Genomic DNA, 15,000 nt, shown 5'->3' on the forward strand with positions numbered 1-15,000 from the left:
CGATAAACCCGTCTTATCTTATCCCCGCGCTATATTTCCGCATTCATATTTCATGTGTTTTCCGACACACGTGTGTTTTTAGGAGACCTGTGGGTAGGGTTGGGTACCGTTTGGGTTTTATCCGGTACCGGTACCTAACCGATACTTTAAAAACGGTACCGGTACCAAAACGGTACTTAATTCGGTACTTTGGATTTTTTAAATGACATATATATATATATATATATATATATACATATATAATAATAACACGGTCGACAACATTAAACAGCTTTTCACTTTTTTATTGCTGAGGCACAATATATATTAGTTAAATATACACTCAAATTAAAATAAATGAAAATAAAACTCCTGAGCCTTGGGGACTCCATTAAGCTGGGGGTGCCTATCGTTGGTACTGATGTCAAGTACACACTTGTTCGGCAGCCCCTCAAGGACATCAGAATATTCTTAGAAAAGGGATCTAGTGAAGAGGCCTGCATAGCCCCCACAACCAAGAAGACCAAGAGGAAATATAACTGATAAACTGGAGCCCTCCACCTCGTCAAAATCCAAACTCTGTTGCCGCTCAGCTACTACTACTCCCCTCCCCCTCTCTGGTCCATGATGACATGACGATTCATTTTTCAGACACAGTAGTAGGATAAGGACATATCTACATGATCTGACACAGTACCCGAATATCAAGAGATCCCCGATCATGTTGTCCACCTCGCTGAGACGCAGCCACACATCCGCACTACGTCATCAACAGACGCGTCGAATCCTGGAGTGCACTGTCCAATCAAAGGCTTGCGTTCGTAAACTCGCTCTGAGAGCGTCGCAGCGCACACTGGGCCCGACGTCATAAGGGGAGCAAGTCATTTGATTGGACAGAAGGCATTCCACGAGTGGTGATCAGAATTCCAGAACGAGTTTACGGAACGCACCCATAAGTCGAGCGTCGCGTTACGCCAACCCGCTAGCGGAAGTTGCTATTAGCAACCTTCTCGTTATCCTTCCGTACTCGCTGCTTTCACTGAGTGGAAATTTAACAGCCGATGTGACGTCACGACGTAGAAAAATAGAGAAAGAGATGAGGTACCGAAATCTCCTTTGCGATTCGGTACGGGTACATACCGAATGTAAAGTAACCGGATTTTCGGTACCCAACCCTACCTGTGGGACACCGGAGAGGGTCTGGGTGTTGATAACCGTTGCTCAGCCCACTTTTTAAAAAGTGAAACACAGCGATTTGTGTGTTGTGTGTTGCCGGCGGCCCCCTGTCCCACAGTGGGCCCAGTGTTTGGGTGTGTTTGGGTCAGGCTGTCATGGAGAGCGAGCGTGTAAAAGGTCCGTCACTCAGGTGGTTTCTGTGGTGTCCATTCCTCCCATTCCAGCGCTTCGGGAGTTGAGCAAACACTCACACAGGGCGTGGGTGTGGAGGAGTGAGAGTGTGTGTGTGTGTGTGTGTGTGTTTTGTGTGTGTGTGTGTGTGTGGTTGTGGTTGTGGCAGCAAGGGAGGGTTGTGTGTGTGTGTGTCTGTGTGTGTGTCTGTGTGTGTGTGTGTGTGTGTGTGTGGGCGACGACTGTTTTATGCATGGATGCATTTTTGACATTTCTAGTGTGTTTGTGTAGATTCTGTGTGTGTGTGTGTGTGTGTGTGTGTCTGAACCCGCCACCCCCACGACGCAGCCCGCAGGTGAATGTCACCCAACAGGTCCCACCTGTCTCTAATAAGAGGCATCAGTGTCATTAGCGCCCGTATCCGTCACACACAACCACCGTCTCGCCTTCACCTGCAGCCTTTCACACACCGCCACCGCCCGCCAGCCATCACAACAACAGTCCTCCAGACGCCCGCCTCCTCTATTCACCAACCCTCCTCTGTTGTTTCCAGCTGCATAGCGATGGATTGACGTGTCTTTTGTCTGCCTTGAACTCCTCTCACCCCCCCCCCCCGCCCCCTCCTGTACGGTGTGGCTTTCAGAGGGTCATAACAGTATCTGAATGCTTTTCAAAACACTTTGGAGCGTTTTGCTCGGGCCTGCCTGGAGTGCTGGATGGATGGGGTGGGGTTTACACTCTTCTAGGGACTGTTTCTGTGGGTTCCTAATGCGCCAGGCAAACTCAATCAAGCGCAGATAAAGTATTACTTAGATGGATTTTCTAATCTAATACTGTTTGAACCCGTGTCTGGTGTTCCGACAGTGTGTCTTTGAGGCAGAGTTAACGTTGGACCGTTTTAGCAGCCGCTTTCATTCAAACTGACTTATAATTAAGAGATGACAGGGACAGTCTCCCTGGACTAACTGAGGGCTAAAGTGCCTTACTCAAGGGCACACTAGTGGTGGTGTTCCCCAGGTGGGATTATATAACTCATGACCTTCTGATCACCACCACCAGTCCAACTCACTATCGTACATGAACATTTGATTGTTTCTGTGTGTGTAGTGAAGAGTGTGTTGTTTGTGTGTGTAGTGAAGTGTGTTGTTTCTGTGTGGGTTGTTTCTGTGTGGGTTGTTTCTGTGTGTGTAGTTAACAGTGTGTTGTTTCTGTGTGTGTAGTGAAGAGTGTGTTGTTTCTGTGTGTGTAGTTAAGTGTAGTGTGTTGTTTGTGTGTGTGTGTGTGTGTGTGTGCGTGTAGTTAACAGTGTGTTGTGTGTGTGTCCTGCAGGGCTCCCGGACCCCTTTGCCAAAGTGGTGGTGGACGGCTCTGGACAATGTCACTCCACAGACACCGTGAGGAACACCCTGGACCCCAAGTGGAACCAACACTACGACCTGTGAGTCCCCTCACCTCTCACACAACCATGGATATAGTCACGTGTATATAATATTAAACAACAGTTAGTTCCGACCAAGTCATTTGATTGGACGAGGCATTCCATGAGTTATGATATACAGTATAACAGCACTGGGACTTTTAACTATATGTATCACTCCGCCGCACAGATGTTCTACTAAAAGACCGTTAATTAGACTACATGTTTGTGTTCAGGTTACTAGGCAACAGTCCATTTGAAGTTCAGTTGCGGAACTATTTTTTGTTTATTTTTATGATTAAATAAACAAACAAATCATAATCTGTTGTCGCTTATTACTGTTAACTAATAAATCGCGCTGGAGAACTGTTGTATAAAAGCAATATCACACGAGAGGGAGTGTGTTATACTGAATATCAGCACGGCTGTGATTCGGTTGTAGGTACGAGGCCGCAGGCCATTTAGCTGACGCTTTTATCCAAAGCGACTGACATTACAGTGAGTGCGATACATTTTACATTAATATATAATAATACATTAGACTTATATAGTGCTTTTATAGACACTCAAAGACGCTTTACAAACTGAAAAGATCGAGTAGTAATAATAAAAAGAAACAAAAAAACCACATAAAAGAAAGTATATGGGTCTAATACATTTTTTTATTACTAATCTAAATCTAAGTGTCTTTGTAGGACAATCTTCTCTGTATACTGCAATTACACCTAGATTTCGGGGGGAGAAGCGGCGAACAAGCAACGGCAGCGTCCTCTCTCGACCGGCATTTTTGGAAAAGTGATCATATCATATCTATACATCATATCTGTCATATCATATCTATCATATCTATACATCATATCATATTATAATTTTTAGATTACTAAATCTAAATCTAGGTGTCTTTGTAGGACAATCTACTCTGTATACTGCAATTACACACCCAGTGGGAATTGAACCCACAACCTAAGCGTTATAAACCGTTGTGGTTTCTAGTTTAACGGGGGGAGAACTCACCTCATCTCTACCTATAGTTGACACATCGTCCATCCAAGCAGATGGATGTCAGCCTGTACAGTTACTTTAGTTGTTGTTTTCTATTCAGCGGTCTTGTGTACACACCAGCCATGAAGCAGCACGGCTATTTGAGGCCCTTGTTCTCTGTATAACCCAGCTCCCGTACCCTCCCCGTGCCCTGAATCCCACATTCCCTTACCTCACCCGGCGCTAAATTTGTCTAGCGGACGATTGTGTCAGACGTTGACACAGCAGGAACCCGGACCTCCAGTAGGAGCTGTTTATATCTGGGCTTCTCACTTAATCTGGACCCCAGTAGTCATGACATAACTCTATAGGGCCAGCAAACAAGTTCTTATTTTTTTTTTTTTTTTAATGGCCGTTTGAATAGCACTTAGGGGCAAAGAGAGGGGGCAAAAAAGCGAATCTCTAAAGCGCTGATCCCTTTTGACTGAAACACGTGCGGCGTGTCTTTTTCCCACCGACTTCCCTTGTGTTGTGAAAAGAGACCCTTGAACCAAAAAAAAGGAGCGGGCGAGTGAGAGAAGAGAAAGGGAGAGTCGGAGTGAAAGTTTTTCCAATATTTGCCCAGTGTTTATCCGGGCTCACGCGTCGCTAACAGAAAGAGGAAGCACATGTCTCCGTTTAGTTTGGTTGCTCAGGATACCGGACCCCCTCTTCTCCCAACATGGCTGTTTAATTAGCTGTCCGTGTCCACGTCTGACAGGGGGGAAACACTCGGACTTGAGGGAGGGGGGGGGGGGGGGGGAAGAGGGGGGGAGAGAGAGAGTAGGAGGGGGGGGGGGGGGGGGGGGAGAGAGCGCACAGGGGAGAGGGAGGGAGGGAGGGAAAGAGCGCACAGGGGGGAGGGAGGGAGAGAGAGCACGGGGGGGGGGGGGGGGGGAGAGAGAGCGCGGGGGGGACAGAGCGGGAGCGGGGGGGACAGAGAGCAAGAGAGAGCGGGGGAGGGGGGGGGGGGGGAGACAGACCGAGAGAGAGAGAGAGAGAGAGAGAGGAGACACAGATTGATGGATGAGAGAACACGGACCTGTGGCACTGCAGTCTCATTGCTCCTCACTAAAACTCAGCTACAATCTCCCCCCGGGGACCCCCGGCCAGGCAGGTTTATGTGGAAACTCGGTGAGTGTTCCTGCCGGTGATGAGTTGAACATTCGGGTGCCCACAGTGTTTACTCCACAGCCCCGGTGGAAGAAGGGCTCTGAGGCGGCGCGGGAGGAGAGAGGCTAATTGAGAGCAGCCGAGCGGCTCACACACTTATTAACACGCTGTCTGAGACACCTGGCGCTCCGCGGAGAGACAACTGCATTAAACAGGATTTGGCAGTGACTCTTTTTTTCCATTTTGGGGGGGGTGGGGGTGTGTGTGTGTGTGTGTCTGTCTGTGTGTCTGCGTGTCTCTCTGTGTGTGTTTGAGTCTGTCTGTGTGTGTGTGTGTGTGTGCCTGTGCCTGTGTGTGTGTGCCTATGCCTGTGTGTGTGTGTGTGTGTGTGTGTGTGTGTGTCTGTCTGTCTGTCTATGTGTGTGCCTGTGTGTGTGCCTGTGTGTGTGTGCCTGTGTGTGTGTATGTATGTGTGTGCCTGTGTGTGTGTCTGTCTATGTGTGTGTGTGTGTGTCTGTCTATGTGTGTGCCTGTGTGTGTGTGTGTCTGTGAGAGAGCGCGCGTAGGAGTTCCTGTACTTCTGGTAAGTGTGGTCACCACGGCAACACTGACACGACAGGCGGTCAAGGCCCCCGTGTCAGCGGTCAGGACCAAACAGGCCGGACCGTGACCTCCGACCTTCCCCACGGCATTGTTGCAGGAAGCGGCCAGCATGCCAAGGATAGCAGACACAGTCTCGTTGGCCTCTGCCCCCCGCTCCTCATCCAGCCCCGGTCCAACTAGCACCGAGATGCTAATAGAAACCCGCCCGTGACCCTGTTAAGGAGAAACCAGAGGAGAAATCAAAACACCGGTGCCTTGTTTCAGCACTCGTAAACATACCGCACCTAACTAGGGATGCACGATATTATCGGCACCGATATTTATCGGCCCGATAATGGGAAATTAATGTTATTAAATATTTATCGGTTTTATTAAATTTTAGCCGATATAGAGCCGATAATATGAAGCCGGAAATATTTCTGGTTCCGGTTGACACGCTCATGCTGCTGCGCCTGCGTACAGCCACGCAGTGTAGAGACGAGAGCGTGAACATGTCTTCCCCGGTGTGGACATTCTTCAGAGTTTCTGAGAGCGTTTGCAATTTGCAATACATGTTCGACAAAAGTTCGGAGAGGAGGGCAAAGGTCTACGAGTTACAACACAACGAATCTCATAAGTCACCTTAAGATTCACCATTGCAAGCACGCTGTATGGAAGGAATATTAAGCACTAGTAGCAGAAGGTAGCCTAGCCGCGAAAAAAAAAGCTGCTGTGCCTATTGCACACGCATTTGAAAACTGCAGGAAGTTTACTCGAGACAGCTCAAAGGCTCAAGCAATCAATGAAAAAATAATGGAGTTTATGGCCCTCGACAACCAGCCTTTCTCTGTAGTAGAAGATAAAGGATTTCGCCAGCTAATTTCACATTCAGAGCCCCGGTATACACTCCCAAGCCGCCGCTATTTTGCAGACGTGTGCCTGCCTGCTCTGTATGATACAGTCGCCACACACATCCATAGTCTGATCGATACTAGCGTAAGCCAGATAAGTTTTGGACTCTTGGGAACACATAGATACATATAAATATATGTATCTATTTGTTCCCAAGAGTCCAAATGCCAACAGCCTACATAAGAAATTCTAAAGTATTCTTTTCAGTTGCTTTATTAAGCATACTAGTGTAGCCTACTATGTGCCTTGTGTCATTCTGTTTATCTGCAGACTAAGCAGCCATTTGGCACTAGTTTCTGTAAAAGTTCTATAAAACTTTTGGTTCTTTAAAAGTCTTTATTTTTGTATTGACTGATGCACTTTATTTTTGACACTTTTTTGATCTAATTACTCTTAGGTGAGCCTTTTTTGTTTTCATAAAAGGAGGCCAGATCTTGGCTAAAAAAAGCATTGTGCACTGTCTATAACAGATTCTGTTTGTTAGAGGAAATAATAAATGAACATTTGAAGAGTCAGAAGTGTTCTCTTTGTTGTGTTAACAATAGTGATGTAAGTTTTGGTGAGATCACTATGGAATATTAAATCATCAATCTTTGCTCACTACATAGCCTTTCTTACCTTCAGGTGTGCATGAACTACAGGTTATCAACTGTGAAATTATATCTGTTCTCATATCGGTTCTCATATCGGTTATCGGCCACGAGAAGCGGGTAAACATCGGTATCGGTTGGGAAAAAATGCATATCGTGCATCCCTACACCTAACACTAGCGCTCTAGAACGTTCTAGCGATTCGTCAACACACCGTATCTCCAGTACGTGATATGTGACAGCAGCTGGTGACAAGCGGGGGGACAAGTCGGCAACCGAAATAATGTTCCGACTTTTATTCTGAAAAAAGAAAATACTGTTCGGTGAGTATTCCGCACGACTCTACACTAACTAGGTAGTAGCGGAGGATTTCTCACCGAATCCATTGCAATTGCAGTGTTTCGGCTCGACTAGCGAGTGTGTCACAGATTGAATCAATTATGTCCACAACACATTTATTGACGTTTTTTCAGAATAAACGTCTGAACATTCGGTCGGTTGCTAACTTGCAATTCGGTCGGTCGCCCTCCTGCTTTCACCAGCTGCTGTCACATACGAGATGTCCTTTACTTTTCATACCATAGCCGGCAGATTTCGATACGGAGACCATGGAAGGACACCACCGCCTCCACCACCACCAAGTGAATCAGTCACGTTCTTTGTCTCACAGTCTGGCACATACCGACCGATGGAGCCCCTGGTCCCTGTCTCTGGGGACTGGGGGTGGGGGGGGACTAGGAGGGGGGGAATCAGGGGAACAGGTGGCGGTAGTGTCCCCCAGGGCCCAGCTGGTTCCTCCCGCCACACTGAGGAAGTGTGACTTAGCACGCCACGCCACTCTCGCTCCCGCGCGCCAATTAATTTATTCCTGGCACCCCGGCGTAGCCCCGACGTGGCCTAGGGACCAACGCACCGACCGTGGCGGCTCACGCCACGCAGCGCGCCCCCAGTACCCGACCAGAGACCTGGCTCCTCTGACACTGAGACGGCCTCCTAACACCGACAGTGTCCGTCTCTCTAACACTCTCTCACTGGACCTCTCTCACTGGACCTCTCTCACTGGAACATTCTTGTCTGTTATTTTACCGCTAATCTCTAGCCGCTAATCCTGTTATCCTGAACCGTGTTGTACCGTTTGGCACGCGGGCGTCATATTAAACATATTTCGTATCGACGGGGCCGAACTGATATTTCTGATCCGCTACCCCCCCCCCCCCCCCCCCCCCCCCCCCCCCCCCGTTTTTTATTGTTTGAACCGTGTTGATGGAATGTCCGAAGGAATGGATCAGGCGTGACGATGTCCGTTTTCAATACTCTCTCTCTCTCTCTCCTCTCTCTCTCTCTCTCTCTACGACACGTCTGTCCAACATAACAGTACTCTCTCTCTCTCTCTACGACACGTCTGTCCAACATAACAGTTCTCTCTTTCTCTCTCTCTCTCTCTCTCTCTCTACAACACGTCTGTCCAACATAACGGTGCTCTCTCTCTCTCTCTCTCTCTCCGATCGTAACCCCAGACAGGCATTTGGCATCGACTCAAAACGTCCAGACGTCTTACTCACAGCCCCATTGTTTCACATCCCTTTCGGTAAGCGGCATGATAATTACAGTGGGATGCAGTCTGCCGGCCGTATGGATGGGTGGGTTTACACTGAAGGAGGGAGCGGGGCCGGACAGATGTGCCACGACAGGTTCACATGGTGTGAGTTTAATACCCAGGGAGAGAGGAGGACCGCCAGGGAGGGATAGAGGGGGGGGGGTGTGGTTCAACTGTTCTCTTTCCTCTATCTCTCTTTCTCTCAACCCCCCCCCCTCTCTATCTCTCTCTCTCTCCGTCTTCTCTCTCCTTCTCTCTCTCCCTCCCTATCATGACCTCTACCCCTCCCCTCTCTCTCTCTCTCTCTCTCTCTTCCTCTCTCTTTCCCTCCCTATCTTTACCTCTACCCCACCACCCTCCTCTCTCTCTCTTCCTCTCTCATGGGGTGATTTGTGTCGAGGAGGTCTGCTGCGCTGTAGGATGATGAATGATTCACAGGATTCTGTGTCTGCGTTCTTCTGACTGTCTCATACCCAGACACGCAGGGTCAGAGTCCCACATTCACAGACGCTGGGTGGAAAATCCCTCTCAGCCACCACCTCCTCCTCCTCCTCCTCCTCCTCCTCCTGCCGGGTCCTTGTGGGGACAGAGCGGCGGTGACAGCATCCGTGCACGTGTGTGTGTGTGTGTGTGTGTGTGTGTGCCTCCACCTCCGCCACAGGAGGCAACATCCAAGCAAAGATTTATCTGGGGCTAATAACGCTTTGAGGTTTGGAAACATCCTACATGGGGAATGACTCGTCTCTTTCTGCTCCCCCTCTCCTTTCATCTCCCCCTCTCGTCTCCGCTCCCCTCTCCTCTCGCTTCTCGTCTCCCATCTGTCTCTCTACCCTCCCTCCTTCTCCCTCCCCTCTCTACCCCTCCTCCCTTTCCTCCTCCTCCTCCCCTCTCTCCTTTCCCCCTCCTCAGATATATCGGCAAGTCTGACTCCATCACCATCAGCGTGTGGAACCATAAGAAGATCCATAAGAAGCAGGGGGCGGGGTTCCTGGGCTGTGTCCGCCTGCTGTCCAACGCCATCAACCGCCTCAAAGACACCGGCTGTAAGGACAACTTCTCTCTGTGTGAGTGTGTGAGTGTGTGTATGAGTGTGTGAGTGTGTGTGTGAGTGTGTGTGTGAGTGTGTGTGTGAGTGTGTGTGAGTGTGTGTGTGAGAGTGTGTGTGAGAGTGTGTGTGAGAGTGTGAGTGTGAGTGTGAGTGTGAGATGACAGTTTTTCACAGTGACGTTCCAGATTTGTTTGCCAGAACAGCCAATCAGCATCTGTCCTTAATTACTGTGAAAAGCTGGGACTGAGGTTTAGTCAGCGGTCCGAGTGAACACCATGCCAGGGGGGTGGCGCCCATGACGGCCCCCCCCGTCCGTTTAACATTTGCCATTTTGGGAGACAGACGCCTTTATCCAAAGCGACTTACAACAAGTAAGTTTGTCTAAAGTGAGTGAGTCATCAATACGTGATGATGCGAACTGCTACCGGGAGCCAGTGAAGGGTGCGAAGGAGGAGGGGGTGGGGGGGGGGGGGTGACATGGGAGGATTTGGGATAGATTGAACACCAGGCGGTCGGCAGCATTCTGGGTGAGCCGCGGAGGTCTGATGGCGGAGGCGGGGAGCCCGGGCCAGGAGTGCGTTGCAGTAGTCAAGGCGGGAGATGACCAGTGTCTGGACCAAGAGTTGAGCTGCTTCTCTGGTGTGGAACGGACGTATCCTTCTGATATGTTGTAGAGGACGAACCTACAGGAGCGTGGGTCTACGGTAGTGTGATTCTACAGGAGCGTGGGTCTACGGTAGTGTGATTCTACAGGAGCGTGGGTCTACGGTAGTGTGATTCTACAGGAGCGTGGGTCTACGGTAGTGTGATTCTACAGGAGCGTGGGTCTACGGTAGTGTGAACCTACAGGAGCGTGGGTCTACGGTAGTGTGAACCTACAGGAGCGATGCAGTCCGCGGTCTCGCAAAAAATACAGAAAAGGGAAAGAATCCCACCACTTTTTTCTTCGAAGCCCCTCTGACCCCGTCTCTCTATCCTGGAGCGACACAGGAAACCCAAACCCTCTCCCCCACAGCTGTGAGTGGTTTGCCTCTGCAAACCCGCCCCCCCCATCGTCTCACCCCTAGACTGGCAGGATGCACGCGCCGCAGTGACTAACCTAAACGTCTATCTCGGTCCGCAGATGGAGAGCCACCCGGTGGTTCCAGTCAGACATGCGTATAATTGTAGAGCTATTTGAGTTGGAAGCATAGATGTCGTGCCCCTGTGTTGTGGTCTCTCTTGCCAGTGTATGTTTGTCCTTTCTTTTTTGTGCTGTTTTTGCGTTCCGCAGCTGTCCCTCCGCGTCCTGTCTGCAGGGCCTTTTGAGGGGGGGGGGTCTCTGGGTTGAGTTGAGAGCGTGCGCGTCTGTGTCTGTGTGTGTGTCTGTGTGTGTGTGTGTGTGTGTGTGTGTGTGTGTGTGTGTGTGTGTTGGAACTGTTTTCGTAGCTGCTTACTTACCACCCCTGCCTTGTAATGGTCCGACCGGGTCCCTGTGTTGGTCCCTGTTTAGTCTAGACGGACATCCTGAGCTGATCTGCATGACGGTCAGACAACAGTGAACAGATAGTGACATTTTCTCGTGTCTGGAAGCAAACTTTGGTATTCCTGATGGGGTTTTTTTGTGTGATTTTTTTATATCCTTTTTTTCGTCTGTCCGTCCCTCCCCCTCCCTCCCTCCCTCCCTCCCTCCCTCCCTTCCTCCCCCTCCCAGACAAAGAGTTTCCAGACTTTGGCAAGAGTTCACGTCCATGTCCAGTCTAGAGTGGAATAGTGCGGGCTTTGTGCTGACATTTGTCAAATGTTTGACCTCTGTGGTGAACTGCAGGGCCCGGCTCTGCGCCGACGCTCAGAGAGATTCTGTTTTTTTTACGGCCCGTGGCTGTAACAGACCTCCACAGACCCACACCATCTGTTCCACCGCGGATCCCAGCCTCAGCCTCCGGGAGACAGACAGACAGAGAGACAGAGAGGGGAGGAGGAGGGGGGGGGAGTGTGAGAGAGAGACAGAAAGGGAGGAATTCACTGTGGGTGATGTAAACGATACAGAGCAACAGGACTTGGTCTGGAGGGAGATAGAACCTCCCAACACGCGCTGGTTTACATGCGTCTCAGACAGTGATCGATCTCCTCTCCTCTCCTCCCTCTCTCTCCCTGCTCCACTTTTCTTCTCTTCCCCTCTACCTGCTCCCCCTCTCTTGTATTCTCTTCCCCCTTCTCTCTCTCCCCTGTCATCTCTCTCCCTCTCGCTCTCAACTCTCCTTCTCCCTCTTCCTCTCTCTCTCTCTCTCCCCCCCCCCCTTGTCTCCCTCCCTCTCTCTCCCTCTCTCTCCCTCTCTCTCTCTCTCTCTCTCTCCCTCCCTCCACAGATCAGAGACTGGATCTGAACAAGCTGGGCCCCAACGACAGCGACACCGTGAGAGGGCAGATCGTAGGTGAGTACCCCAGGACTGCCTGACACCGACCCGCCTGAGAGGCCAGCAGAACCATACTGTCACTCACCACAGTACCCCCGCCCCCCACAGACACACACACACACACACACACACACTTACCTTTCTAATATGAGCACCCTTAGGCTGTGCCAAGCCAAACGTTCCTTTCTGGAATGCTGACGATAGCCCTGTCGCCAAGGAATGTAAAAAGTGGATATTCTGTGAATTGATATTCCGGGAAGAGGAACAGTCGGTGAACAGAAACTACCGAAAACCCAACAAATCTGCGGTCCCTAAGTAACCTGACCCCCCCCCCACACACACACACACACACACACACACAGGGCTCGGTGTGGCCGTAGAGGAGGAGGCGGGGGGGGTGTTAAATGCGAGCGTTGACCTTGAGCGTGCCGCGGCCCTGACACTAGGATTTTTACGAGCGCAGCGGGGGTCCCTCAGGCAGCACGCTCCCCCTCTGCCCTCTGATGAGCCGCAGAGCCTGGTGACAGCACCCCCCCCCCCTCCCTCCCGCCACCATGCTCGACACGCAACGCCCAGCCTCCCCCTCTGACCCCCGACCCCCCCCCCCCCCCGCCCGTATAGGCAGGCAGGAAACAGCCAGGGGGGGAGAGTTGGAGAGAGACCAGTCAGAGAGAACAGCCGCAAGCGTTTTTTTCGCTCCAATAGGAATGTTACCGAGTTCCTCTCCGAACTCGCCAAGTCGTCAATTTCTTCTTCTGTCTGAATAATAAGAATACTTTGATCTTGAACGATTTGAGATTCAATCATTCGTTTAGTTTTTCAAGGCCTGTTTAGCCATCTGACCCCCCCCCCCTCCTCCTCCTCCTCCTCCCCCCTGCAGCCCTGAAAATAAAAACATAAATAACCCCGTCGTGTGTCTGTCTGCCATGTGTGTCCCTCCTCCAGTGAGCCTGCAGTCCAGAGACCGGATCGGCACCGGAGGCCCGGTGGTGGACTGCAGCCGTCTGTTCGACAACGACCTGCCAGATGGGTGAGTTGACCCCCTCCCCTCCCCAGCACCTGTCTGTACCCGACCCCTCTATCACACCGCCTCCGCGGTCGACACTATGACCGGAATCCTAAACCCGAGATATCGCCGCCCGAATCGTGCCGCAAAATCCTCTATTGACGTCAATGCAGAGATCTGAGACCCGCCGATGCCGGGTTAGTTAGGGTTCCCACCCTACCGTTGGGGGTCGAGTCAAGGGGAGAGCACGTCGTAGTTAGTCACATGGCTACTGTGTAATAGACAGAGGGGGGGGGGGGGGCTGGTGTTAGTCCTAGTCAGGCCCTGTATGGTGAGAGGGGGGAAACCTCCTGGCCCTTGGTTGTTAGAGGGGAACAGCGTGCGTGTGAACCCTGGGTGGAGTGGTAGCCAGAGGGTCTCCTGCCTGCTCTCACACCCTCAGCATCTGACCACGGCCGACCTGGGAGCTGAGCTTATAATGTGGGGCTGGGGGTTTAGTCAGTCTAGACGTGTGTGTGTGTGTGTGTGTGTGTGCGCATGCGTGTGTGTGCGCAAGGGCACATGGGAGAACAGATGGGAGAAGAAGCACATGCTACAGAAGCGAGGGAGATTTTAGTACTGAGAATTTAGGACATTTTAGAGTATTTTAGCGTATCGAGTAGTCATGTGTTCTAGACTGTTCCGTGGCTGACCAGCCTGGTCCACCGGGTCACCTTGTCGTGTTCTGTGCCTCCAGCTGGGAGGAGCGGAGGACGGCGTCCGGACGCATCCAGTACCTGAACCACATCACCCGGACCACACAGTGGGAGAGGCCCACCAGGTCAGTCTCTGTTAGAACTAGGGCTGGGCAAACGATCACGATCAACATTTCTTTTTCGATAATCGCAAGAATTAACGATCAATTATCGATTAATCGATAAGCTTTTTTTTCATTGGGGAAAAAACTTTATTTGTGTTGCTATTGCACACATTCATTCATTCACATTCAAACTAGACACTACAGTCAGATAACAATCCTCTTAAACAAGGCAGTGAGTAGCTTAAATTGTTTAACTTAAAAACACATTTTACGTTATAAATAAAAATATAGAAAATAAGTAACTCACCATAGGAGCAGTAAAAAAACAGTTACTCACAAATAGGAGGATGACTGAAAACGTTAGTGTCCTTAAGAGCGTCCAGCTTAACTTAAATTTAAACTCCAGCGAGAGACTGTAGGCGGCAGGCCTACTGGTTCTTGTTCAGAAAGATGATCATGTTAACATGTTCAGGGGTGAGAGACGAACGCAATCTGGTGACACGTGGACAAACTAATTTCCATTATTATTATTATTAAAATAATAAAAAAATATTAACGATTATCGAGCAAAATATTTTGTGATCGACCAAGATCCTTATCGATCAATTATCGATCGTCGATCATTGATGCCCACCCCTAGTTAGAACCCACAACCACCCTCACATCACTGTTAGAACCCACCACCACCCTCACATCACTGTTAGAACCCACAACCTACACCTCTCATCACTGTTAGAACCCTCCACCACCCTCACATCACTGTTAGAACCCACAACCTACACCTCTCATCACTGTTAGAACCCACAACCTACACCTCACATCACTGTTAGAACCCACAACCTACACCTCACATCACTGTTAGAACCCACCACCACCCTCACATCACTGTTAGAACCCACCACCACCCTCACATCACTGTTAGAACCCACAACCTACACCTCACATCACTGTTAGAACCCACAACCTACACCTCACATCACTGTTAGAACCCACAACCTACACCTCACATCACTGTTAGAACCCACCACCACCCTCACATCACTGTTAGAACCCACAACCTACACCTCTCATCACTGTTAGAACCCACAACCTACACCTCACATCACTGTTAGAACCCACAACCTACACCTCACATCACTGTTAGAACCCACAACCTACACCTCACATCACTGTTAGAACCCACCACCACCCTCA

The 15,000-nt window shown here is 50.2% G+C and overlaps 1 protein-coding gene across 1 annotated transcript in view; it reads left to right on the forward strand.

Moving 5' to 3' along the window:
- The window catches only part of LOC308151406 (E3 ubiquitin-protein ligase SMURF2), a gene marked incomplete at both ends in the record, with an annotated part of 62,278 nt that overhangs the window by 23,385 nt on the left and 23,893 nt on the right, over positions 1 to 15,000 (forward strand). The window contains 5 exons of the mRNA XM_080524270.1: positions 2,656 to 2,764; positions 9,467 to 9,600; positions 11,954 to 12,019; positions 12,947 to 13,031; positions 13,744 to 13,827. Of these exons, the coding sequence (XP_080380396.1) occupies positions 2,656 to 2,764; positions 9,467 to 9,600; positions 11,954 to 12,019; positions 12,947 to 13,031; positions 13,744 to 13,827 (478 nt within the window). The remainder of the gene's footprint in view (positions 1 to 2,655; positions 2,765 to 9,466; positions 9,601 to 11,953; positions 12,020 to 12,946; positions 13,032 to 13,743; positions 13,828 to 15,000) is intronic.

Source organism: Nansenia antarctica (genome assembly GCF_963989245.1).
Source record: "Nansenia antarctica genome assembly, chromosome: 2".
Taxonomy (NCBI): Eukaryota; Metazoa; Chordata; class Actinopteri; order Argentiniformes; family Microstomatidae; genus Nansenia; species Nansenia antarctica.